Source organism: Physella acuta, unplaced genomic scaffold, assembly GCF_028476545.2.
Source record: "Physella acuta isolate Inbredline_101_S28 unplaced genomic scaffold, ASM2847654v3 ptg000081l, whole genome shotgun sequence".
In the NCBI taxonomy this organism is placed as follows: domain Eukaryota; kingdom Metazoa; phylum Mollusca; class Gastropoda; family Physidae; genus Physella; species Physella acuta.
Genome location: NW_026731601.1, coordinates 617,156 through 642,391, shown reverse-complemented (window position 1 = coordinate 642,391; position 25,236 = coordinate 617,156). Strand labels below are relative to the sequence as shown.

The 25,236-nt window shown below is 39.7% G+C and overlaps 1 protein-coding gene across 4 annotated transcripts in view; it reads left to right on the top strand.

The window, feature by feature from the left end:
• LOC131957339 (dedicator of cytokinesis protein 7) overlaps positions 1-25,236 on the top strand; it is a 114,678-nt gene that overhangs the window by 27,182 nt on the left and 62,260 nt on the right. For all 4 annotated transcript variants that reach the window (XM_059322082.1, XM_059322091.1, XM_059322097.1 and 1 more), the window contains 9 exons: positions 9,174-9,267; positions 9,399-9,561; positions 9,666-9,783; positions 10,716-10,786; positions 11,140-11,284; positions 11,951-12,052; positions 12,781-12,867; positions 13,423-13,639; positions 17,336-17,494. In XM_059322082.1, the coding sequence (XP_059178065.1) occupies positions 9,174-9,267; positions 9,399-9,561; positions 9,666-9,783; positions 10,716-10,786; positions 11,140-11,284; positions 11,951-12,052; positions 12,781-12,867; positions 13,423-13,639; positions 17,336-17,494 (1,156 nt within the window). The remainder of the gene's footprint in view (positions 1-9,173; positions 9,268-9,398; positions 9,562-9,665; positions 9,784-10,715; positions 10,787-11,139; positions 11,285-11,950; positions 12,053-12,780; positions 12,868-13,422; positions 13,640-17,335; positions 17,495-25,236) is intronic.

Genomic DNA, 25,236 nt, shown 5'->3' with positions numbered 1-25,236 from the left:
TCAATAATGTTTATAAAAAAATTCTGTCTCTGTCGAATAGTGAGAGGCGGGCACATACGAATCGTTCGGCGGGCGCCATGGCGCCCGCAGGCACGGGATTGGGAACCCCTGAATTCGCTGGTCCAAATTACATCTGTATCATCCAGTTCTCACTTACAAGCATCATCCACAACAATTACCCCATCTCTTCCTGTCCATGGTCAGTGCAGGTGGGAATTGTTAGGTCAGGCAGGAGGGAGTTGTTAGGTAAGGCAGGTGGGAGTTGTTAGGTCAGTTGTTAGGTCAGGCAGGTGGGAGTTGTTAGGTCAGTTGTTAGGTCAGGCAGGTGGGAGTTGTTAGGCAGGTGGGAGTTGTTAGGTCAGTTGTTAGGTCAGGCAGGTGGGAGTTGTTCAGGCAGGTGGGAGTTGTTAGGTCAGTTGTTAGGTCAGGCAGGTGGGAGTTGTTAGTTCAGGCAGGTGGGAGTTGTTAGGTCAGTTGTTAGGTCAGGCAGGTGGGAGTTGTTAGGTCAGTTGTTAGGTCAGGCAGGTGGGAGTTGTTAGGTCAGGCAGGTGGGAGTTGTTAGGTCAGGCAGGTGGGAGTTGTTAGGTCAGTTGTTAGGTCAGTGCAGGTGGGAGCTGTTAGGTCAGTTGTCAGGTCAGCCAGGCGGGAGCTGTTAGGTCAGTTGTTAGGTCAGGCAGGTGGGAGTTGTTAGGTCAGTTGTTAGGTCAGGTAGGTGGGAGTTGTTAGGTCAGGCAGGTGGGAGTTGTTAGGTCAGTTGTTAGGTCAGGCAGGTGGGAGTTGTTAGGTCAGGCAGGTGGGAGTTGTTAGGTCAGTTGTTAGGTCAGACAGGTGGGAGTTGTTAGGTCAGGGGGTGGGAGTTGTTAGGTCAGGCAGGTGGGAGTTGTTAGGTCAGGCAGGTGGGAGTTGTTAGGTCAGTTGTCAGGTCAGGTAGGTGGGAGTTGTTAGGTCAGTTGTTAGGTCAGGCAGGTGGGAGTTGTTAGGTCAGGCAGGTGGGAGTTGTTAGGTCAGTTGTCAGGTCAGGTAGGTGGGAGTTGTTAGGTCAGGCAGGTGGGAGTTGTTAGGTCAGTTGTTAGGTCAGGCAGGTGGGAGTTGTTAGGTCAGGCAGGTGGGAGTTGTTAGGTCAGGCAGGTGGGAGTTGTTAGGTCAGGCAGGTGGGAGTTGTTAGGTCAGTTGTTAGGTCAGGCAGGTGGGAGTTGTTAGGTCAGGCAGGTGGGAGTTGTTAGGTCAGTTGTTAGGTCAGACAGGTGGGAGTTGTTAGGTCAGGGGGTGGGAGTTGTTAGGTCAGTTGTCAGGTCAGGAAGGTGGGAGTTGTTAGGTCAGTTGTTAGGTCAGGCAGGTGGGAGTTGTTAGGTCAGTTGTCAGGTCAGGCAGGTGGGAGTTGTTAGGTCAGGTAGGTGGGAGTTGTTAGGTAAGGTAGGTGGGAGTTGTTAGGTCAGTTGTTAGTTCAGGCAGGTGGGAGTTGTTAGGTCAGTTGTTAGGTCAGGCAGGTGGGAGTTGTTAGGTCAGTTGTTAGGTCAGGCAGGTGGGAGTTGTTAGGTCAGTTGTTAGTTCAGGCAGGTGGGAGTTGTTAGGTCAGTTGTTAGGTCAGGCAGGTGGGAGTTGTTAGGTCAGGCAGGTGGGAGTTGTTAGGTCAGTTGTTAGGTCAGGTAGGTGGGAGTTGTTAGGTCAGGCAGGTGGGAGTTGTTAGGTCAGGCAGGTGGGAGTTGTTAGGTCAGTTGTTAGGTCAGGCAGGTGGGAGTTGTCAGGTCAGGCAGGTGGGAGTTGTTAGGTCAGGCAGGTGGGAGTTGTTAGGTCAGTTGTTAGTTCAGGCAGGTGGGAGTTGTTAGGTCAGGCAGGTGGGAGTTGTTAGTTCAGGCAGGTGGGAGTTGTTAGGTCAGTTTTTAGTTCAGGCAGGTGGGAGTTGTTAGGTCAGTTGTTAGGTCAGGCAGGTGGGAGTTGTTAGGTCAGGCAGGTGGGAGTTGTTAGGTCAGTTGTCAGGTCAGGTAGGTGGGAGTTGTTAGGTCAGTTGTTAGGTCAGGCAGGTGGGAGTTGTTAGGTCAGGCAGGTGGGAGTTGTTAGGTCAGTTGTCAGATCAGGTAGGTGGGAGTTGTTAGGTCAGTTGTTAGGTCAGGCAGGTTGGAGTTGTTAGGTCAGTTGTCAGGTCAGGCAGGTGGGAGTTGTTAGGTCAGGCAGGTGGGAGCTGTTAGGTCAGGCAGGTGGGAGTTGTTAGGTCAGGTAGGTGGGAGTTGTTAGGTCAGTTGTTAGGTCAGGTAGGTGGGAGTTGTTAGGTCAGTTGTCAGGTCAGGCAGGTGGTTGTTAGGTCAGTTGTTAGTTCAGGCAGGTGGGAGTTGTTAGGTCAGTTGTTAGGTCAGGCAGGTGGGAGTTGTTAGGTCAGTTGTTAGTTCAGGCAGGTGGGAGTTGTTAGGTCAGGCAGGTGGGAGTTGTTAGGTCAGGCAGGTGGGAGTTGTTAGGTCAGTTGTTAGTTCAGGCAGGTGGGAGTTGTTAGGTCAGTTGTTAGGTCAGGCAGGTGGGAGTTGTTAGGTCAGGCAGGTGGGAGTTGTTAGGTCAGGCAGGTGGGAGTTGTCAGGTCAGGCAGGTGGGAGTTGTTAGGTCAGTTGTTAGGTCAGGCAGGTGGGAGTTGTTAGGTCAGTTGTTAGGTCAGGCAGGTGGGAGTTGTTAGGTCAGGCAGGTGGGAGTTGTTAGGTCAGGCAGGTGGGAGTTGTTAGGTCAGTTGTTGGGTCAGGCAGGTGGGAGTTGTTAGGTCAGGCAGGTGGGAGTTGTTAGGTCAGGCAGGTGGGAGTTGTTAGGTCAGGCAGGTGGGAGTTGTTAGGTCAGGCAGGTGGGAGTTGTTAGGTCAGGCAGGTGGGAGTTGTTAGTTCAGGCAGGTGGGAGTTGTTAGTTCAGGCAGGTGGGAGTTGTTAGGTCAGTTGTTAGGTCAGGCAGGTGGGAGTTGTTAGGTCAGTTGTCAGGTCAGGCAGGTGGGAGTTGTTAGGTCAGTTGTTAGTTCAGGCAGGTGGGAGTTGTTAGGTCAGTTGTTAGGTCAGGCAGGTGGGAGTTGTTAGGTCAGTTGTTAGTTCAGGCAGGTGGGAGTTGTTAGGTCAGTTGTTAGGTCAGGCAGGTGGGAGTTGTTAGGTCAGGCAGGTGGGAGTTGTTAGGTCAGTTGTTAGGTCAGGTAGGTGGGAGTTGTTAGGTCAGGCAGGTGGGAGTTGTTAGGTCAGGCAGGTGGGAGTTGTTAGGTCAGTTGTTAGGTCAGGCAGGTGGGAGTTGTTAGGTCAGTTGTCAGGTCAGGCAGGTGGGAGTTGTTAGGTCAGGCAGGTGGGAGTTGTTAGGTCAGTTGTTAGTTCAGGCAGGTGGGAGTTGTTAGGTCAGGCAGGTGGGAGTTGTTAGTTCAGGCAGGTGGGAGTTGTTAGGTCAGTTTTTAGTTCAGGCAGGTGGGAGTTGTTAGGTCAGTTGTTAGGTCAGGCAGGTGGGAGTTGTTAGGTCAGGCAGGTGGGAGTTGTTAGGTCAGTTGTCAGGTCAGGTAGGTGGGAGTTGTTAGGTCAGTTGTTAGGTCAGGCAGGTGGGAGTTGTTAGGTCAGGCAGGTGGGAGTTGTTAGGTCAGTTGTCAGATCAGGTAGGTGGGAGTTGTTAGGTCAGTTGTTAGGTCAGGCAGGTTGGAGTTGTTAGGTCAGTTGTCAGGTCAGGCAGGTGGGAGTTGTTAGGTCAGGCAGGTGGGAGCTGTTAGGTCAGGCAGGTGGGAGTTGTTAGGTCAGGTAGGTGGGAGTTGTTAGGTCAGTTGTTAGGTCAGGTAGGTGGGAGTTGTTAGGTCAGTTGTCAGGTCAGGCAGGTGGTTGTTAGGTCAGTTGTTAGTTCAGGCAGGTGGGAGTTGTTAGGTCAGTTGTTAGGTCAGGCAGGTGGGAGTTGTTAGGTCAGTTGTTAGTTCAGGCAGGTGGGAGTTGTTAGGTCAGGCAGGTGGGAGTTGTTAGGTCAGGCAGGTGGGAGTTGTTAGGTCAGGCAGGTGGGAGTTGTTAGGTCAGTTGTTAGGTCAGGCAGGTGGGAGCTGTTAGGTCAGGCAGGTGGGAGTTGTCAGGTCAGGCAGGTGGGAGTTGTTAGGTCAGGCAGGTGGGAGTTGTTAGGTCAGTTGTCAGGTCAGGCAGGTGGGAGTTGTTAGGTCAGTTGTCAGGTCAGGCAGGTGGGAGTTGTTAGGTCAGTTGTTAGTTCAGGCAGGTGGGAGTTGTTAGGTCAGTTGTTAGGTCAGGCAGGTCCGAGTTGTTAGGTCAGTTGTTAGTTCAGGCAGGAGGGAGTTATTAGGTCAGGCAGGAGGGAATTGTTAGGTCAGTTGTTAGTTCAGGCAGGTTGGAGTTGTTAGGTCAGGCAGGTGGGAGTTGTTTGGTCAGGCAGGTGGGAGTTGTTAGTTCAGGCAGGTGCGAGTTGTCAGGTCAGGTAGGTGGGAGTTGTTAGGTCAGTTGTCAGGTCAGGCAGGTGGGAGTTGTTAGGTCAGTTGTTAGTTCAGGCAGGTGGGAGTTGTTAGGTCAGTTGTTAGGTCAGGCAGGTGGGAGTTGTTAGGTCAGTTGTTAGTTCAGGCAGGTGGGAGTTGTTAGGTCAGGCAGGTGGGAGTTGTTTGGTCAGGCAGGTGGGAGTTGTTAGGTCAGGCAGGTGGGAGTTGTTAGGTCAGGCAGGTGGGAGTTGTTAGGTCAGTTGTCAGGTCAGGCAGGTGGGAGTTGTTAGGTCAGTTGTCAGGTCAGGCAGGTGGGAGTTGTTAGGTTAGTTGTTAGTTCAGGCAGGAGGGAGTTGTTAGGTCAGGCAGGAGGGAATTGTTAGGTCAGTTGTTAGTTCAGGCAGGTGGGAGTTGTTAGGTCAGGCAGGTGGGAGTTGTTAGGTCAGGCAGGTGGGAGTTGTTAGGTCAGGTAGGTGGGAGTTGTTAGGTCAGTTGTCAGGTCAGGCAGGTGGGAGTTGTTAGGTCAGTTGTTAGTTCAGGCAGGTGGGAGTTGTTAGGTCAGTTGTTAGTTCAGGCAGGTGGGAGTTGTTAGGTCAGGCAGGTGGGAGTTGTTAGGTCAGGCAGGTGGGAGTTGTTAGGTCAGGCAGGTGGGAGTTGTTAGGTCAGTTGTTAGGTCAGGCAGGAGGGAGTTGTTAGGTCAGTTGTTAGGTCAGGCAGGTGGGAGTTGTTAGGTCAGGCAGGTGGGAGTTGTTAGGTCAGTTGTTAGGTCAGGCAGGAGGGAGTTGTTAGGTCAGTTGTTAGGTCAGGCAGGAGGGAGTTGTTAGGTCAGGCAGGTGGGAGTTGTTAGGTCAGGCAGGTGGGAGTTGTTAGGTCAGGCAGGTGGGAGTTGTTAGGTCAGTTGTTAGGTCAGGCAGGTGGGAGTTGTTAGGTCAGGCAGGTGGGAGTTGTTAGGTCAGTTGTTAGGTCAGTTGTTAGGTCAGGCAGGTGGGAGTTGTTAGGTCAGGCAGGTGGGAGTTGTTAGGTCAGGCAGGTGGGAGTTGTCAGGCAGGTGGGAGTTGTTAGGTCAGGCAGGTGGGAGTTGTTAGGTCAGTTGTCAGGTCAGGCAAGTGGGAGTTGTTAGGTTAGTTGTTAGTTCAGGCAGGTGGGAGTTGTTAGGTCAGTTGTTAGGTCATTCAGGTGGGAGTTGTTAGGTCAGTTGTTAGTTCAGGCAGGAGGGAGTTGTTAGGTCAGTTGTTAGTTCAGGCAGGTGGGAGTTGTTAGATCAGGCAGGTGGGAGTTGTTAGGTCAGTTGTTAGGTCAGGTAGGGGGGAGTTGTTAGGTCAGTTGCAGGTCAGGCAGGTGGGAGTTGTTAGGTCAGTTGTTAGTTCAGGCAGGTGGGAGTTGTTAGGTCAGTCGTTAGGTCAGGCAGGTGGGAGTTGTTAGGTCAGTTGTTAGTTCAGGCAGGTGGGAGTTGTTAGGTCAGGCAGGTGGGAGTTGTTAGGTCAGTTGTTAGGTCAGGTAGGTGGGAGTTGTTAGGTCAGGCAGGTGGGAGTTGTTAGGTCAGTTGTTAGGTCAGGCAGGTGGGAGTTGTTAGGTCAGGCAGGTGGGAGTTGTTAGGTCAGGCAGGTGGGAGTTGTTAGGTCAGTTGTCAGGTCAGGCAGGTGGGAGTTGTTAGGTCAGTTGTTAGGTCAGGTAGGTGGGAGTTGTTAGGTCAGGCAGGTGGGAGTTGTTAGGTCAGGCAGGTGGGAGTTGTTAGGTCAGTTGTCAGGTCAGGCAGGTGGGAGTTGTTAGGTCAGGCAGGTGGGTGTTGTTAGGTCAGGCAGGTGGCAGTTGTTAGGTCAGGCAGGTGGGAGTTGTTAGGTCAGGTAGGTGGGAGTTGTTAGGTCAGGTAGGTGGGAGTTGTTAGGTCAGTTGTTAGGTCAGGCAGGTGGGAGTTGTTAGGTCAGTTGTTAGTTCAGGCAGGTGGGAGTTGTTAGGTCAGTTGTTAGGTCAGACAGGTGGGAGTTGTTAGGTCAGGCAGGTGGGAGTTGTTAGGTCAGTTGTTGGGTCAGGCAGGTGGGAGTTGTTAGGTCAGGCAGGTGGGAGTTGTTAGGTCAGGCAGGTGGGAGTTGTTGGGTCAGGCAGGTGGGAGTTGTTAGGTCAGGCAGGTGGGAGTTGTTAGGTCAGGCAGGTGGGAGTTGTTAGGTCAGTTGTCAGGTCAGGCAGGTGGGAGTTGTTAGGTCAGTTGTCAGGTCAGGCAGGTGGGAGTTGTTAGGTCAGGCAGGTGGGAGTTGTTAGGTCAGTTGTTAGTTCAGGCTGGTGGGAGTTGTTAGGTCAGTTGTTAGGTCAGGCAGGTGGGAGTTGTTAGGTCAGTTGTTAGGTCAGGCAGATGGGAGTTGTTAGGTCAGGCAGGTGGGAGTTGTTAGGTCAGGCAGGTGGGAGTTGTCAGGTCAGGTAGGTGGGAGTTGTTAGGTCAGTTGTCAGGTCAGGCAGGTTGGAGTTGTTAGGTCAGTTGTTAGTTCAGGCAGGTGGGAGTTGTTAGGTCAGCTGTTAGGTCAGGCAGGTGGGATTTGTTAGGTCAGTTGTTAGTTCAGGCAGGTGGGAGTTGTTAGGTCAGGCAGGTGGGAGTTGTTAGGTCAGGCAGGTGGGAGTTGTTAGGTCAGTTGTTAGGTCAGGCAGGTGGGAGTTGTTAGGTCAGTTGTTAGGTCAGGCAGGTGGGAGTTGTTAGGTCAGGCAGGTGGGAGTTGTTAGGTCAGGCAGGTGGGAGTTGTTAGGTCAGGCAGGTGGGAGTTGTTAGGTCAGTTGTTAGGTCAGGTAGGTGGGAGTTGTTAGGTCAGGCAGGTGGGAGTTGTTAGGTCAGGCAGGTGGGAGTTGTTAGGTCAGTTGTCAGGTCAGGCAGGTGGGAGTTGTTAGGTCAGGCAGGTGGGAGTTGTTAGGTCAGGCAGGTGGGAGTTGTTAGGTCAGGTAGGTGGGAGTTGTTAGGTCAGGTAGGTGGGAGTTGTTAGGTCAGTTGTTAGGTCAGGCAGGTGGGAGTTGTTAGGTCAGTTGTTAGTTCAGGCAGGTGGGAGTTGTTAGGTCAGACAGGTGGGAGTTGTTAGGTCAGGCAGGTGGGAGTTGTTAGGTCAGGCAGGTGGGAGTTGTTAGGTCAGTTGTTGGGTCAGGCAGGTGGGAGTTGTTAGGTCAGGCAGGTGGGAGTTGTTGGGTCAGGCAGGTGGGAGTTGGTGTTAGGTCAGGCAGGTGGGAGTTGTTAGGTCAGTTGTCAGGTCAGGCAGGTGGGAGTTGTTAGGTCAGTTGTCAGGTCAGGCAGGTGGGAGTTGTTAGGTCAGGCAGGTGGGAGTTGTTAGGTCAGTTGTTAGTTCAGGCTGGTGGGAGTTGTTAGGTCAGTTGTTAGGTCAGGCAGGTGGGAGTTGTTAGGTCAGTTGTTAAGTCAGTTGTTAGGTCAGGCAGGTGGGAATTGTTAGGTCAGGCAGGTGGTAGGTCTATGATCAGATATCAGTAGTTTAGACCTATAGCATGAACACCTGCTGTTTGAGAAAGTCACCTTACATTCTGAATTTAGAAGTGTTTTTTTTAATGAGGATCTATCTAGATCTAAGTTCTAATCACAATGAGTCAATTTCTTTAGAATAAATTTGAGTGTAATGTAGCTGATTTAGTGATACTATAAAATAGTTGGGTAGGCAGTCTGACAATGTAGGAAGATACGTGATCTCTAGGACAAAATCTGTTAGTGATACTATAAAATAGTTGGGTAGGCAGTCTGACAATGTAGGAAGATACCTGATATAGTTGGGTAGGCAGTCTGACAATGTAGGAAGATACCTGATATAGTTGGGTAGGCAGTCTGACAATGTAGGAAGATACCTGATATAGTTGGGTAGGCAGTCTGACAATGTAGGAAGATACCTGATATAGTTGGGTAGGCAGTCTGACAATGTAGGAAGATACCTGATATAGTTGGGTAGGCAGTCTGACAATGTAGGAAGATACCTGATATAGTTGGGTAGGCAGTCTGACAATGTAGGAAGATACCTGATATAGTTGGATAGGCAGTCTGACAATGTAGGAAGATACCTGATATAGTTGGGTAGGCAGTCTGACAATGTAGGAAGATACCTGATATAGTTGGGTAGGCAGTCTGACAATGTAGGAAGATACCTGATATAGTTGGGTAGGCAGTCTGACAATGTAGGAAGATACCTGATATAGTTGGGCAGGCAGTCTGACAATGTAGGAAGATACCTGATATAGTTGGGCAGGCAGTCTGACAATGTAGGAAGATACCTGATATAGTTGGGTAGGCAGTCTGACAATGTAGGAAGATACCTGATATAGTTGGGTAGGCAGTCTGACAATGTAGGAAGATACCTGATATAGTTGGGCAGGCAGTCTGACAATGTAGGAAGATACCTGATATAGTTGGGTAGGCAGTCTGACAATGTAGGAAGATACCTGATATAGTTGGGTAGGCAGTCTGACAATGTAGGAAGATACCTGATATAGTTGGGCAGGCAGTCTGACAATGTAGGAAGATACCTGATATAGTTGGGTAGGCAGTCTGACAATGTAGGAAGATACCTGATCTCTAGGACAAAATCTGTTAGTGATACTATAAAATAGTTGGGTAGGCAGTCTGACAATGTAGGAAGATACCTGATATAGTTGGGTAGGCAGTCTGACAATGTAGGAAGATACCTGATATAGTTGGGCAGGCAGTCTGACAATGTAGGAAGATACCTGATATAGTTGGGTAGGCAGTCTGACAATGTAGGAAGATACCTGATCTCTAGGACAACATCCTGACGTCTTTGTTTGACAGGAAGGTGTCAAGTTGAGTGACGATGACTTATTCAAGTTTTTGGCTGATCTCAAGAGGCCAAGTTCTGTTTTGAAGAGAGTTAAATGTATACCAGGTTGGTTTCTTTACACTCTCAACAACTGGCAGCCTATTTCTTAGACACAATAAGGAATATATGCATTTTTTAAAAAACTCAACATAAAATGCAATTCTAGACTTTTTAACCCTTTAACTTTGACATCTTAGCCATTTTAAAACTGGATATTTCACCCTGTCCTGAGGAGCCTCGTTACACCTTGACCCCAGAGCTTCTCAAAGTTGAACCTTACCCAGATGACAAAGGGCGGCCAACCAAGGAAGTGCTAGAGTTCCCATCTAAGGAAGTTTATGTTCCATACACAGTCTACAGGTCAGCACTGCTTCACACCCTACAGAATTTGTCTCCTGTCTATCATCATGTGTGTTGTAGACTTGCCAATATCAATCACTACATTTGTAAGTTTATGTTCACAGAAATCTGGCTTATGTGTATCCTAAGAGCCTTAACTTCACCAATCGCCAAGGTTCTGCCCGCAATTTAGCTGTTAAAGTACAGTTCCTGTCAGTAGAGGATGAGAATTATGCCTTACCTGTAAGTTAGTCCCCAACCTGTCAATGGCACCTACGTGTACCTTGGTATCCATTATAAATTAACCTTTCTAATTTCCCCAACATTGGTCCAAAAAAGTGTTGTTCTAAATGATGGTAACTGTGGCTCCTGTATTGATTGAATGATTGAATTTCTGTAACTGTGGCTCCTGTATTGATTGAATGATTGAGTTTCTGTAACTGTGGCTCCTGTATTGATTGAATGATTGAGTTTCTGTAACTGTGGCTCCTGTATTGATTGAATGATTGAGTTTCTGTAACTGTGGCTCCTGTATTGATTGAATGGTTGAGTTTCTGTAACTGTGGCTCCTGTATTGGTTGAATGATTGAGTTTCTGTAACTGTGGCTCCTGTATTGATTGAATGATTGAGTTTCTGTAACTGTGGCTCCTGTATTGATTGAATGATTGAGTTTCTGTAACTGTGGCTCCTGTATTGATTGAATGATTGAGTTTCTGTAACTGTGGCTCCTGTATTGATTGAATGATTGAGTTTCTGTAACTGTGGCTCCTGTATTGATTGAATGATTGAGTTTCTGTAACTGTGGCTCCTGTATTGATTGAATGATTGAGTATCTGTAACTGTGGCTCCTGTATTGATTGAATGATTGAGTTTCTGTAACTGTGGCTCCTGTATTGATTGAATGATTGAGTTTCTGTAACTGTGGCTCCTGTATTGATTGAATGATTGAGTTTCTGTAACTGTGGCTCCTGTATTGATTGAATGATTGAGTTTCTGTAACTGTGGCTCCTGTATTGATTGAATGATTGAGTTTCTGTAACTGTGGCTCCTGTATTGATTGAATGATTGAGTTTCTGTAACTGTGGCTCCTGTAGTGATTGAATGATTGAGTTTCTGTAACTGTAACTCCTGTATTGATTGAACAAGCTGATTCCCTTTTTTCTTCCATGACCAGGTCATCTTTGGTAAATCTAGTTGCCCAGAGTTCTCCAAGGAGGTGCTGACAGCAGTTACTTATCATAACAAGTAGGGCCCTTTTACAGCTTCATAGCTTTGTTGTGACATCTAACTCTGGGAATTGTGCCAGCTTCATAGCTTTGTTGTGACATCTAACTCTGGGAATTGTGCCAGCTACTAGTTTGTTATGTCACATCTAACTCTGGGAATTGTGCCAGCTTCATAGCTTTGTTGTGACATCTAACTCTGGGAATTGTGCCAGCTTCATAGCTTTGTTGTGACATCTAACTCTGGGAATTGTGCCAGCTACTAGTTTGTTATGTGACATCTAACTCTGGGAATTGTGCCAGCTACTAGTTTGTTATGTGACATCTAACTCTGGGAATCGTGACAACAGTCACAAGATACTATTTGTATTCCAGGTCACCAGATTTTTATGCTGAGGTTAAGATCAAGCTTCCAGCCAAAATAACAGAAACCCATCACCTGTTGTTTACCTTCTACCACATCAGTTGTCAGGTGAAGAAGAATGAGCCCACCCCCACAGAAGTCCCCGTGGGCTACACAGTAAGTCTTGTGGTCTACATATTGTTAGTTGTCCTTACCTCTTGCTTAATGTATTGTTTCTTTCCTTCCAACTGACTACTAGCTAAGCTCCTTTATTGACACGTAACAGTCAGTCCCTTATATAGCTAGTTGTCCTTATTGCCATATAACAGTCAGTCCCTTATATAGCTAGTTGTCCTTATTGCCATATAACAGTCAGTCCCTTATATAGCTAGTTGTCCTTACCTCTTGCTTATTGCCATATAACAGTCAGTCCCTTATATAGCTAGTTGTCCTTATTGCCATATAACAGTCAGTCCCTTATATAGCTAGTTGTCCTTACCTCTTGCTTATTGCCATATAACAGTCAGTCCCTTATATAGCTAGTTGTCCCTATTGCCATGTAACAGTCAGTCCCTTATATAGCTAGTTGTCCTTATTGCCATATAACAGTCAGTCCCTTATATAGTTAGTTGTCCCTATTGCCATATAACAGTCAGTCCCTTATATAGTTAGTTGTCCCTATTGCCATATAACAGTCAGTCCCTTATATAGTTAGTTGTCCCTATTGCCATATAACAGTCAGTCCCTTATATAGCTAGTTGTCCTTATTGCCATGTAACAGTCAGTCCCTTATATAGCTAGTTGTCCCTATTGCCATATAACAGTCAGTCCCTACCTCCACAGTGGCTGCCCTTGTACCGTGATGGCCGACTCATCACAGGAGACTTCAACCTTCCTGTTTCTATTGAGAAGCCCCCTAATGGCTACTCCCTTCACCATCCTGACGTAAGTGAAAATGTTTTTTATTCTTTATCTTGGCAATAATATTTTCTGTAGTTGTGCTGTTGTTTAGTTGATCCATCTTTGTAATTGTGCGTACTCCATGCTCTTTTTCTGTGTAGTTGACTTTGCATTTCATTTTAAAAAGCAGTTGCAAATTGCCAGCTTTTAATCCAGTCCTTTTCAGTTGCAGCATCTAAATAGCTACATGGGTGGTAGAAAAATTGCCTATCAACTGCTGAATGCAGGGCTTGCGCCCTTACATCCCTGAGCCCACCCAGCTCAGATGGGTACCTCACTTATGTTTGGGAAAGTAAAAGCTGCAGGGCATAGTGCTGACCATAGTATTTCTTCATATGCAGAGGTCTCAGAAACAGATGAACTCTACTTCATCAGCCCTACGGACTTTTCAAAGATTTACTCAACTTTAATGCTAATCTAATCTATCACTCTGTTAAAACAAAATGACGTATTTGTTGGATTATGACAAGTATTTTTGTTGGATTATGACAAGTGTGTATGTAGAATTACGACAACTAGTCAAAATAAAACTACAAAACAATGTACTATAAAAATAATGTCCACGTAAAAGTTAACATTGTCCAACATAAAGGAGGCCATTGCACAAGTCTGTGTACTGTCTGTGTATAAGAATGAAAGTATGTGTTAGCCTGTAGAAAATGAAAGTATGTTGTTGATTGAGAAAACGCGCCTAAAAAATGTGTGTTATCCAGGCACCACCCTTAAACATGAAGTGGGTAGACAACCACAAGGGAGTCTTCACTGTTGCCATAAAAGCTGTCTCTTCAGTCTTTGCACAGGTAATCAATTTAGATAGTCTAGTCAATAAATGAAGAAGTTATTAAAGATGATCCCCACTTGATTTGTTTCTAGAGATGTAAGACATTTTATTTATGGGAACTATGCACTTTTTTTTTTGTGTTACATGTTAAAAAAATTGTTTTTGGTCAATATATGAAATAAAGACTACTCATATTTCATGACATTTTATGACATTTCATTACATTTTATTTATATAACAGACATTTTCAATGTGAATATAAATCACTATAAAGGCCTAAATTATTAGCATGGTATAGTACACTATTATTGCATTTGGTGGGGACTATTTAGTTTTTGTGGACATTCACATCAGGCAAGGGGAGGGGCCTGTTATATGGTCAAATGAATTTTTTGTTCAGAAAAATTGTTCATTTTGTTATATTTTAACATTCTAGAAATGGTCTGAGAATATTTTTGTCAAGGTAATATTATGTGGAGTCTTGTGAGGATGTTATTTGCCTTGAGCCTGGAATTGTTTAAGTCATGTAGAATATATAAATATAATAAATAGCTGTTTCACAATTTTTTAATAGGATGAACACATTGACCGTTTCATGAGTTTGTACACGTCAGTCCAAGAGCAAAAAATTCCAGCTAGAATGAATGAAATTGGTTTTGAAAATGAGCTCAAGCGCAGTATTATGGATGTAAATAATGCAAAGGGAGAGAACTTGGTCCAGTTTTTACCCTTAATCCTGGACAGATTAATCAGTTTGATGGTTCGTCCACCAGTTATAGGAGCAAACACTGGTTAGTCGTCTCACTTTTTTCTTTCTAGTCTGCCATTGGTTGGTCTCACTTTTTTCTTTCCAGTCTGCTCTGCCATTGGTTGGTCTCACTTTTTTCTTTCTAGTCTGCCATTGGTTGGTCTCACTTTTTTCCTTCTAGTCTGCCATTGGTTGGTCTCACTTTTTTCTTTCTAGTCTGCCATTGGTTGGTCTCACTTTTTTCTTTCTAGTCTGCCATTGGTTGGTCTCACTTTTTTCTTTCTAGTCTGCCATTGGTTGGTCTCACTTTTTTCTTTCTAGTCTGCCATTGGTTGGTCTCACTTTTTTCTTTCTAGTCTGCCATTGGTTGGTCTCACTTTTTTCTTTCTAGTCTGCCATTGGTTGGTCTCACTTTTTTCTTTCTAGTCTGCCATTGGTTGGTCTCACTTTTTTTTTCTTTCTAGTCTGCCATTGGTTGGTCTCACTTTTTTCTTTCTAGTCTGCCATTGGTTGGTCTCACTTTTTTCTTTCTAGTCTGCCATTGGTTGGTCTCACTTTTTTCTTTCTAGTCTGTCATTGGTTGGTCTCACTTTTTTCTTTCTAGTCTGCCATTGGTTGGTCTCACTTTTTTCTTTCTAGTCTTCTCTGTCATTATTTGGTCTCACATTTTTTCTTTCTAGTCTGCCATTGGTTGGTCTCACTTTTTTTCTTTCTAGTCTGCCATTAGTTGGTCTCACTTTTTTCTTTCTAGTCTGCCATTGGTTGGTCTCACTTTTTTCTTTCTAGTCTGCCATTGGTTGGTCTCACTTTTTTCTTTCTAGTCTGTCATTGGTTGGTCTCACTTTTTTCTTTCTAGTCTGCCATTGGTTGGTCTCACTTTTTTCTTTCTAGTCTGCTCTGTCATTATTTGGTCTCACATTTTTTCTTTCTAGTCTGCCATTGGTTGGTCTCACTTTTTTCTTTCTAGTCTGCCATTAGTTGGTCTCACTTTTTTCTTTCTAGTCTGCCATTGGTTGGTCTCACTTTTTTCTTTCTAGTCTGCCATTGGTTGGTCTCACTTTTTTCTTTCTAGTCTGCTCTGTCATTGGTTGGTCTCACTTTTTTCTTTCTAGTCCGCCATTGGTTGGTCTCACTTTTTTCTATCTAGTCTGCTCTGCTATTGGTTGGTCTCACTTTTTTCTTTCTAGTCTGCTCTGCCATTGGTTGGTCTCACTTTTTTCTATCTAGTCTGCTCTGCTATTGGTTGGTCTCACTTTTTTCTTTCTAGTCTGCTCTGCCATTGGTTGGTCTCACTTTTTTCTATCTAGTCTGCTCTGCTATTGGTTGGTCTCACTTTTTTCTTTCTAGTCTGCTCTGCCATTGGTTGGTCTCACTTTTTTCTTTCTAGTCTGCCATTGGTTGGTCTCACTTTTTTCTATCTAGTCTTCTCTGTCATTGGTTGGTCTCACATTTTTCTTTCTAGTCTGCTCTGCCATTGGTTGGTCTCACTTTTTTTCTTTTTAGTCTGTTCTGCCATTGGTTGGTCTCACTTTTTTCTTTCTAGTCTGCTCTGCCATTGGTTGGTCTCACTTTTTTCTTTCTAGTCTGCTCTGCCATTGGTTGGTCTCACTTTTTTCTTTTTAGTCTGCTCTGCCATTGGTTGGTCTCACTTTTTTCTTTCTAGTCTGCTCTGCCATTGGTTGGTCTCACTTTTTTTCTTTCTAGTCTGCTCTGCTATTGGTTGGTCTCACTTTTTTCTTTCTAGTCTGCTCTGCCATTGGTTGGTCTCACTTTTTTCTTTCTAGTCTTCTCTGCCATTGGTTGGTCTCACTTTTTTTCTTTCTAGTCTGCTCTGCCATTGGTTGGTCTCACTTTTTTCTTTCTAGTCTTCTCTGCCATTGGTTGGTCTCACTTTTTTTCTTTCTAGTCTGCTCTGCTATTGGTTGGTCTCACTTTTTTCTTTCTAGTCTGCTCTGTCATTATTTGTTCTCACATTTTTCTTTCTAGTCTGCTCTGTCATTATTTGGTCTCACATTTTTCTTTCTAGTCTGCTCTGCCATTGGTTGGTCTCACTTTTTTCTTTCTAGTCTGCTCTGTCATTATTTGGTCTCACATTTTTTCTTTCTAGTCTGCCATTGGTTGGTCTCACTTTTTTCTTTCTAGTCTGCCATTGGTTGGTCTCACTTTTTTTCTTTCTAGTCTGCCATTGGTTGGTCTCACTTTTTTCTTTCTAGTCTGCCATTGGTTGGTCTCACTTTTTTCTTTCTAGTCTGCTCTGTCATTGGTTGGTCTCACTTTTTTCTTTCTAGTCCGCCATTGGTTGGTCTCACTTTTTTCTATCTAGTCTGCTCTGCTATTGGTTGGTCTCACTTTTTTCTTTCTAGTCTGCTCTGCCATTGGTTGGTCTCACTTTTTTCTATCTAGTCTGCTCTGCTATTGGTTGGTCTCACTTTTTTCTTTCTAGTCTGCTCTGCCATTGGTTGGTCTCACTTTTTTCTATCTAGTCTGCTCTGCTATTGGTTGGTCTCACTTTTTTCTTTCTAGTCTGCTCTGCCATTGGTTGGTCTCACTGTTTTCTTTCTAGTCTGCCATTGGTTGGTCTCACTTTTTTCTATCTAGTCTTCTCTGTCATTGGTTGGTCTCACATTTTTCTTTCTAGTCTGCTCTGCCATTGGTTGGTCTCACTTTTTTTCTTTTTAGTCTGTTCTGCCATTGGTTGGTCTCACTTTTTTCTTTCTAGTCTGCTCTGCCATTGGTTGGTCTCACTTTTTTCTTTCTAGTCTGCTCTGCCATTGGTTGGTCTCACTTTTTTCTTTTTAGTCTGCTCTGCCATTGGTTGGTCTCACTTTTTTCTTTCTAGTCTGCTCTGCCATTGGTTGGTCTCACTTTTTTTCTTTCTAGTCTGCTCTGCTATTGGTTGGTCTCACTTTTTTCTTTCTAGTCTGCTCTGCCATTGGTTGGTCTCACTTTTTTCTTTCTAGTCTTCTCTGCCATTGGTTGGTCTCACTTTTTTTCTTTCTAGTCTGCTCTGCCATTGGTTGGTCTCACTTTTTTCTTTCTAGTCTTCTCTGCCATTGGTTGGTCTCACTTTTTTTCTTTCTAGTCTGCTCTGCTATTGGTTGGTCTCACTTTTTTCTTTCTAGTCTGCTCTGTCATTATTTGGTCTCACATTTTTCTTTCTAGTCTGCTCTGTCATTATTTGGTCTCACATTTTTCTTTCTAGTCTGCTCTGCCATTGGTTGGTCTCACTTTTTTCTTTCTAGTCTGCTCTGTCATTATTTGGTCTCACATTTTTTCTTTCTAGTCTGCCATTGGTTGGTCTCACTTTTTTCTTTCTAGTCTGCTCTGCCATTGGTTGGTCTCACTTTTTTTCTTTCTAGTCTGCCATTGGTTGGTCTCACTTTTTTCTTTCTAGTCTGCTCTGCTTTTGGTTGGTCTCACTTTTTTCTTTCTAGTCTGCTCTGCTTTTGGTTGGTCTCACTTTTTTCTTTCTGCTCTGCCATTGGTTGGTCTCACTTTTTTCTTTTTAGTCTGTTCTGCCATTGGTTGGTCTCACTTTTTTCTTTCTAGTCTGCTCTGCCATTGGTTGGTCTCACTTTTTTCTTTTTAGTCTGTTCTGCCATTGGTTGGTCTCACTTTTTTCTTTCTAGTCTTCTCTGCCATTGGTTGGTTTGCATGATTGATGGAATAAATGAGTTCTAATTTCTATTATTGAATCATGATGGAGATCAAACTTTGATTTTCTGGCATGTGTTTACAGTCAATGTTGGACAAGCCACTTTTGAGGCCATTTCTCAGCTTGTATTGAGGGTCCATGAAATTCTGGAAGAGCAAAATGACCAGAATGGCAGAAACATGCTTCTATCAGCCTACATCCAGTACAGCTTCAGCATACCTTTGTTAGGACTGGTGCACCAAGGTCAGTCCTACCCAGTGTCTAATGTCTAATCATTTTTTAAATTCACCATATTCACTGCACTTTCAAAAATATTCCACCAAAATTTACACAAACCAAACTAATTCAAAAGAATATCAAATAATTTACTAAATTCACCATATTCACTACACTTTCAAAAATATTCCACCAAAATTTACACAAACCAAACTAATTCAAAAGAATGTCAAATCATTTACTAAATTCACCATATTCACTGCACTTTCAGAAATATTCCACCAAAATTTACACAAGCCAAACTAATTCAAAAGAATGTCAAATCATTTACTAAATTCACCATATTCACTGCACTTTCAAAAATATTCCACCAAAATTTACACAAACCAAACTAATTCAAAAGAATATCAAATAATTTACTAAATTCACCATATTCACTGCACTTTCAAAAATATTCAACTAAATTATAAATCTTCTTTAAACCTGAACTATTTACATGTGTGAGAATTCACTTAAGAGAATAATTTTTAGTATTCTAACATATTGAATGATGATCAACCCATGTGACATCTTTCTAGTAGAAGTTTTATCTAAAATATGGATAAGTTAGATCCTTTGTTTGCAAAGCAAAGCATTGATTTTAATTTTAAGACCTAAAATCTGTACTACATTTTTAAAAAAGTTGACAAAAAAAAAGCACACATTGATTTTAATTCTAAGACCTAAAATGTGTACAACATTGTTAAAAAAGTTGACAAAAAAAAAAGCACACATTGATTTTAATTCTAAGACCTAAAATGTGTACAACATTGTTAAAAAAGTTGACAAAAAAAAAAGCACACATTGATTTTAATTCTAAGACCTAAAATGTGTACAACATTGTTAAAAAAGTTGACAAAAAAAAAAGCACACATTGATTTTAATTCTAAGACCTAAAATGTGTACAACATTGTTAAAAAAGTTGACCAAAAAAAATCACACATTGATTTTAATTCTAAGACCTAAAATGTGTACAACATTGTTAAAAAAGTTGACAAAAAAAAGCACACATTGATTTTAATTCTAAGACCTAAAATGTGTACAACATTGTTAAAAAAGTTGACAAAAAAAAAGCACACATTGATTTTAATTCTAAGACCTAAAATGTGTACAACATTGTTAAAAAAGTTGACAAAAAAAAAAGCACACATTGATTTTAATTCTAAGACCTAAAATGTGTACAACATTGTTAAAAAAGTTGACAAAAAAAAAAGCACACATTGATTTTAATTCTAAGACCTAAAATGTGTACAACATTGTTAAAAAAGTTGACCAAAAAAAAGCACACATTGATTTTAATTCTAAGACCTAAAATGTGTACAACATTGTTAAAAAAGTTGACAAAAAAAAAGCACACATTGATTTTAATTCTAAGACCTAAAATGTGTACAACATTGTTAAAAAAGTTGACCAAAAAAAATCACTCATTGATTTTAATTCTAAGACCTAAAATGTGTACAACATTGTTAAAAAAGTTGACAAAAAAAAGCACACATTGATTTTAATTCTAAGACCTAAAATGTGTACAACATTGTTAAAAAAGTTGACCAAAAAAAAGCACACATTGATTTTAATTCTAAGACCTAAAATGTGTACAACATTGTTAAAAAAGTTGACAAAAAAAAAAGCACACATTGATTTTAATTCTAAGACCTAAAATGTGTACAACATTGTTAAAAAAGTTGACAAAAAAAAAGCACACATTGATTTTAATTCTAAGACCTAAAATGTGTACAACATTGTTAAAAAAGTTGACCAAAAAAAATCACTCATTGATTTTAATTCTAAGACCTAAAATGTGTACAACATTGTTAAAAAAGTTGACAAAAAAAAGCACACATTGATTTTAATTCTAAGACCTAAAATGTGTACAACATTGTTAAAAAAGTTGACCAAAAAAAAGCACACATTGATTTTAATTCTAAGACCTAAAATGTGTACAACATTGTTAAAAAAGTTGACAAAAAAAAGCACACATTCATTTTAATTCTAAGACCTAAAATGTGTACAACATTGTTAAAAAAGTTGACAAAAAAAAGCACACATTGATTTTAATTCTAAGACCTAAAATGTGTACAACATTGTTAAAAAAGTTGACAAAAAAAAAGCACACATTGATTTTAATTCTAAGACCTAAAATGTGTACAACATTGTTAAAAAAGTTGACAAAAAAAAAAGCACACATTGATTTTAATTCTAAGACCTAAAATGTGTACAACATTGTTAAAAAAGTTGACAAAAAAAAAGCACACATTGATTTTAATTCTAAGACCTAAAATGTGTACAACATTCTTAAAAAAGTTGACAAAAAAAAAAGCACACATTGATTTTAATTCTAAGACCTAAAATGTGTACAACATTGTTAAAAAAGTTGACCAAAAAAAAAGCACACATTGATTTTAATTCTAAGACCTAAAATGTGTACAACATTGTTAAAAAAGTTGACCAAAAAAAAAGCACACATTGATTTTAATTCTAAGACCTAAAATGTGTACAACATTGTTAAATAAACCGGGAGTGATCTCCCCTAAACTTTCTCGAATATTCTAATATAACACTATGGGGGATGGCAACTCGGGATATAGACTTCTAGACATGATTTTTAATCCATTTTAATTACTCAAATTTTTTAAAATAGAATATAATCTCGTAGAAAAAAGAAATGCACACCAAGTGAACGCTAAATAAAGATGTGCATGATAGTGCGCAATATTATTAGTACTTTATAAATTTACATGCGTTTTTTGAGAAATCGGAAATAGCGTAAATAAGTACTTCCTGTCAACGGAAATTACTCAAAATTTGACAGAAGGTAGAGAATTAGATCTTTTACTTACATGTGAAATTTCATTTATCTATCTGAAATAGTACTCAAGTTATAGGCTTTTGAAAAATTCAAAGTAGAAAAAGTACCACTTCAGGTTATCGGAAATCGCTCAAAAGTTGATACGGATCTACGATTTTGATAAAATACTTATATATGAAATTTCATCAACCTAGCTGTAACGGTACTCAAGTTATCGTGTTTACACACTGACACACACACACACAGACACACAGACATACGGACAAGATTGCAAAATTATGTTTTTCCGTATCAGTGAGATGTAAAACGTCGAGATTTGCAAAAATCTCGATTTTTTTTTTTTGCACGATTACAAGACTTTCTCTATACTTCGTATATACGAGAAAGTAAAAAGTTGACAAAAAAAAGCACACATTGATTTTAATTCTAAGACCTAAAATGTGTACAACATTGTTAAAAAAGTTGACAAAAAAAAGCACACATTGATTTTAATTCTAAGACCTAAAATGTGTACAACATTGTTAAAAAAGTTGACAAAAAAAAAGCACACATTGATTTTAATTCTAAGACCTAAAATGTGTACAACATTGTTAAAAAAGTTGACAAAAAAAAGCACACATTGATTTTAATTCTAAGACCTAAAATGTGTACAACATTGTTAAAAAAGTTGACAAAAAAAAAAGCACACATTGATTTTAATTCTAAGACCTAAAATGTGTACAACATTGTTAAAAAAGTTGACAAAAAAAAAGCACACATTGATTTTAATTCTAAGACCTAAAATGTGTACAACATTGTTAAAAAAGTTGACCAAAAAAAATCACACATTGATTTTAATTCTAAGACCTAAAATGTGTACAACATTGTTAAAAAAGTTGACAAAAAAAAGCACACATTGATTTTAATTCTAAGACCTAAAATGTGTACAACATTGTTAAAAAAGTTGACCAAAAAAAAGCACACATTGATTTTAATTCTAAGACCTAAAATGTGTACAACATTGTTAAAAAAGTTGACAAAAAAAAAGCACACATTGATTTTAATTCTAAGACCTAAAATGTGTACAACATTGTTAAAAAAGTTGACAAAAAAAAGCACACATTGATTTTAATTCTAAGACCTAAAATGTGTACAACATTGTTAAAAAAGTTGACCAAAAAAAAGCACACATTGATTTTAATTCTAAGACCTAAAATGTGTACAACATTGTTAAAAAAGTTGACAAAAAAAAAGCACACATTGATTTTAATTCTAAGACCTAAAATGTGTACAACATTGTTAAAAAAGTTGACAAAAAAAAAGCACACATTCATTTTAATTCTAAGACCTAAAATGTGTACAACATTGTTAAAAAAGTTGACAAAAAAAAGCACACATTGATTTTAATTCTAAGACCTAAAATGTGTACAACATTGTTAAAAAAGTTGACAAAAAAAAAGCACACATTGATTTTAATTCTAAGACCTAAAATGTGTACAACATTGTTAAAAAAGTTGACCAAAAAAAAGCACACATTGATTTTAATTCTAAGACCTAAAATGTGTACAACATTGTTAAAAAAGTTGACAAAAAAAAAAGCACACATTGATTTTAATTCTAAGACCTAAAATGTGTACAACATTGTTAAAAAAGTTGACAAAAAAAAAGCACACATTGATTTTAATTCTAAGACCTAAAATGTGTACAACATTCTTAAAAAAGTTGACAAAAAAAAAAGCACACATTGATTTTAATTCTAAGACCTAAAATGTGTACAACATTGTTAAAAAAGTTGACCAAAAAAAAAGCACACATTGATTTTAATTCTAAGACCTAAAATGTGTACAACATTGTTAAAAAAGTTGACCAAAAAAAAAGCACACATTGATTTTAATTCTAAGACCTAAAATGTGTACAACATTGTTAAATAAACCGGGAGTGATCTCCCCTAAACTTTCTCGAATATTCTAATATAACACTATGGGGGATGGCAACTCGGGATATAGACTTCTAGACATGATTTTTAATCCATTTTAATTACTCAAATTTTTTAAAATAGAATATAATCTCGTAGAAAAAAGAAATGCACACCAAGTGAACGCTAAATAAAGATGTGCATGATAGTGCGCAATATTATTAGTACTTTATAAATTTACATGCGTTTTTTGAGAAATCGGAAATAGCGTAAATAAGTACTTCCTGTCAACGGAAATTACTCAAAATTTGACAGAAGGTAGAGAATTAGATCTTTTACTTACATGTGAAATTTCATTTATCTATCTGAAATAGTACTCAAGTTATAGGCTTTTGAAAAATTCAAAGTAGAAAAAGTACCACTTCAGGTTATCGGAAATCGCTCAAAAGTTGATACGGATCTACGATTTTGATAAAATACTTATATATGAAATTTCATCAACCTAGCTGTAACGGTACTCAAGTTATCGTGTTTACACACTGACACACACACACACAGACACACAGACATACGGACAAGATTGCAAAATTATGTTTTTCCGTATCAGTGAGATGTAAAACGTCGAGATTTGCAAAAATCTCGATTTTTTTTTTTTTGCACGATTACAAGACTTTCTCTATACTTCGTATATACGAGAAAGTAAAAAGTTGACAAAAAAAAGCACACATTGATTTTAATTCTAAGACCTAAAATGTGTACAACATTGTTAAAAAAGTTGACAAAAAAAAGCACACATTGATTTTAATTCTAAGACCTAAAATGTGTACAACATTGTTAAAAAAGTTGACAAAAAAAAAGCACACATTGATTTTAATTCTAAGACCTAAAATGTGTACAACATTGTTAAAAAAGTTGACAAAAAAAAGCACACATTGATTTTAATTCTAAGACCTAAAATGTGTACAACATTGTTAAAAAAGTTGACAAAAAAAAAAGCACACATTGATTTTAATTCTAAGACCTAAAATGTGTACAACATTGTTAAAAAAGTTGACAAAAAAAAAGCACACATTGATTTTAATTCTAAGACCTAAAATGTGTACAACATTGTTAAAAAAGTTGACCAAAAAAAATCACACATTGATTTTAATTCTAAGACCTAAAATGTGTACAACATTGTTAAAAAAGTTGACAAAAAAAAGCACACATTGATTTTAATTCTAAGACCTAAAATGTGTACAACATTGTTAAAAAAGTTGACCAAAAAAAATCACACATTGATTTTAATTCTAAGACCTAAAATGTGTACAACATTGTTAAAAAAGTTGACCAAAAAAAAGCACACATTGATTTTAATTCTAAGACCTAAAATGTGTACAACATTGTTAAAAAAGTTGACAAAAAAAAAAGCACACATTGATTTTAATTCTAAGACCTAAAATGTGTACAACATTGTTAAAAAAGTTGACAAAAAAAAGCACACATTGATTTTAATTCTAAGACCTAAAATGTGTACAACATTCTTAAAAAAGTTGACAAAAAAAAAAGCACACATTGATTTTAATTCTAAGACCTAAAATGTGTACAACATTGTTAAAAAAGTTGACCAAAAAAAAAGCACACATTGATTTTAATTCTAAGACCTAAAATGTGTACAACATTGTTAAATAAACCGGGAGTGATCTCCCCTAAACTTTCTCGAATATTCTAATATAACACTATGGGGGATGGCAACTCGGGATATAGACTTCTAGACATGATTTTTAATCCATTTTAATTACTCAAATTTTTTAAAATAGAATATAATCTCGTAGAAAAAAGAAATGCACACCAAGTGAACGCTAAATAAAGATGTGCATGATAGTGCGCAATATTATTAGTACTTTATAAATTTACATGCGTTTTTTGAGAAATCGGAAATAGCGTAAATAAGTACTTCCTGTCAACGGAAATTACTCAAAATTTGACAGAAGGTAGAGAATTAGATCTTTTACTTACATGTGAAATTTCATTTATCTATCTGAAATAGTACTCAAGTTATAGGCTTTTGAAAAATTCAAAGTAGAAAAAGTACCACTTCAGGTTATCGGAAATCGCTCAAAAGTTGATACGGATCTACGATTTTGATAAAATACTTATATATGAAATTTCATCAACCTAGCTGTAACGGTACTCAAGTTATCGTGTTTACACACTGACACACACACACACAGACACACAGACATACGGACAAGATTGCAAAATTATGTTTTTCCGTATCAGTGAGATGTAAAACGTCGAGATTTGCAAAAATCTCGATTTTTTTTTTTTGCACGATTACAAGACTTTCTCTATACTTCGTATATACGAGAAAGTAAAAAGTTGACAAAAAAAAGCACACATTGATTTTAATTCTAAGACCTAAAATGTGTACAACATTGTTAAAAAAGTTGACAAAAAAAAGCACACATTGATTTTAATTCTAAGACCTAAAATGTGTACAACATTGTTAAAAAAGTTGACAAAAAAAAAGCACACATTGATTTTAATTCTAAGACCTAAAATGTGTACAACATTGTTAAAAAAGTTGACCAAAAAAAAGCACACATTGATTTTAATTCTAAGACCTAAAATGTGTACAACATTGTTAAAAAAGTTGACAAAAAAAAAAGCACACATTGATTTTAATTCTAAGACCTAAAATGTGTACAACATTGTTAAAAAAGTTGACAAAAAAAAGCACACATTGATTTTAATTCTAAGACCTAAAATGTGTACAACATTCTTAAAAAAGTTGACAAAAAAAAAAGCACACATTGATTTTAATTCTAAGACCTAAAATGTGTACAACATTGTTAAAAAAGTTTACCAAAAAAAAAGCACACATTGATTTTAATTCTAAGACCTAAAATGTGTACAACATTGTTAAATAAACCGGGAGTGATCTCCCCTAAACTTTCTCGAATATTCTAATATAACACTATGGGGGATGGCAACTCGGGATATAGACTTCTAGACATGATTTTTAATCCATTTTAATTACTCAAATTT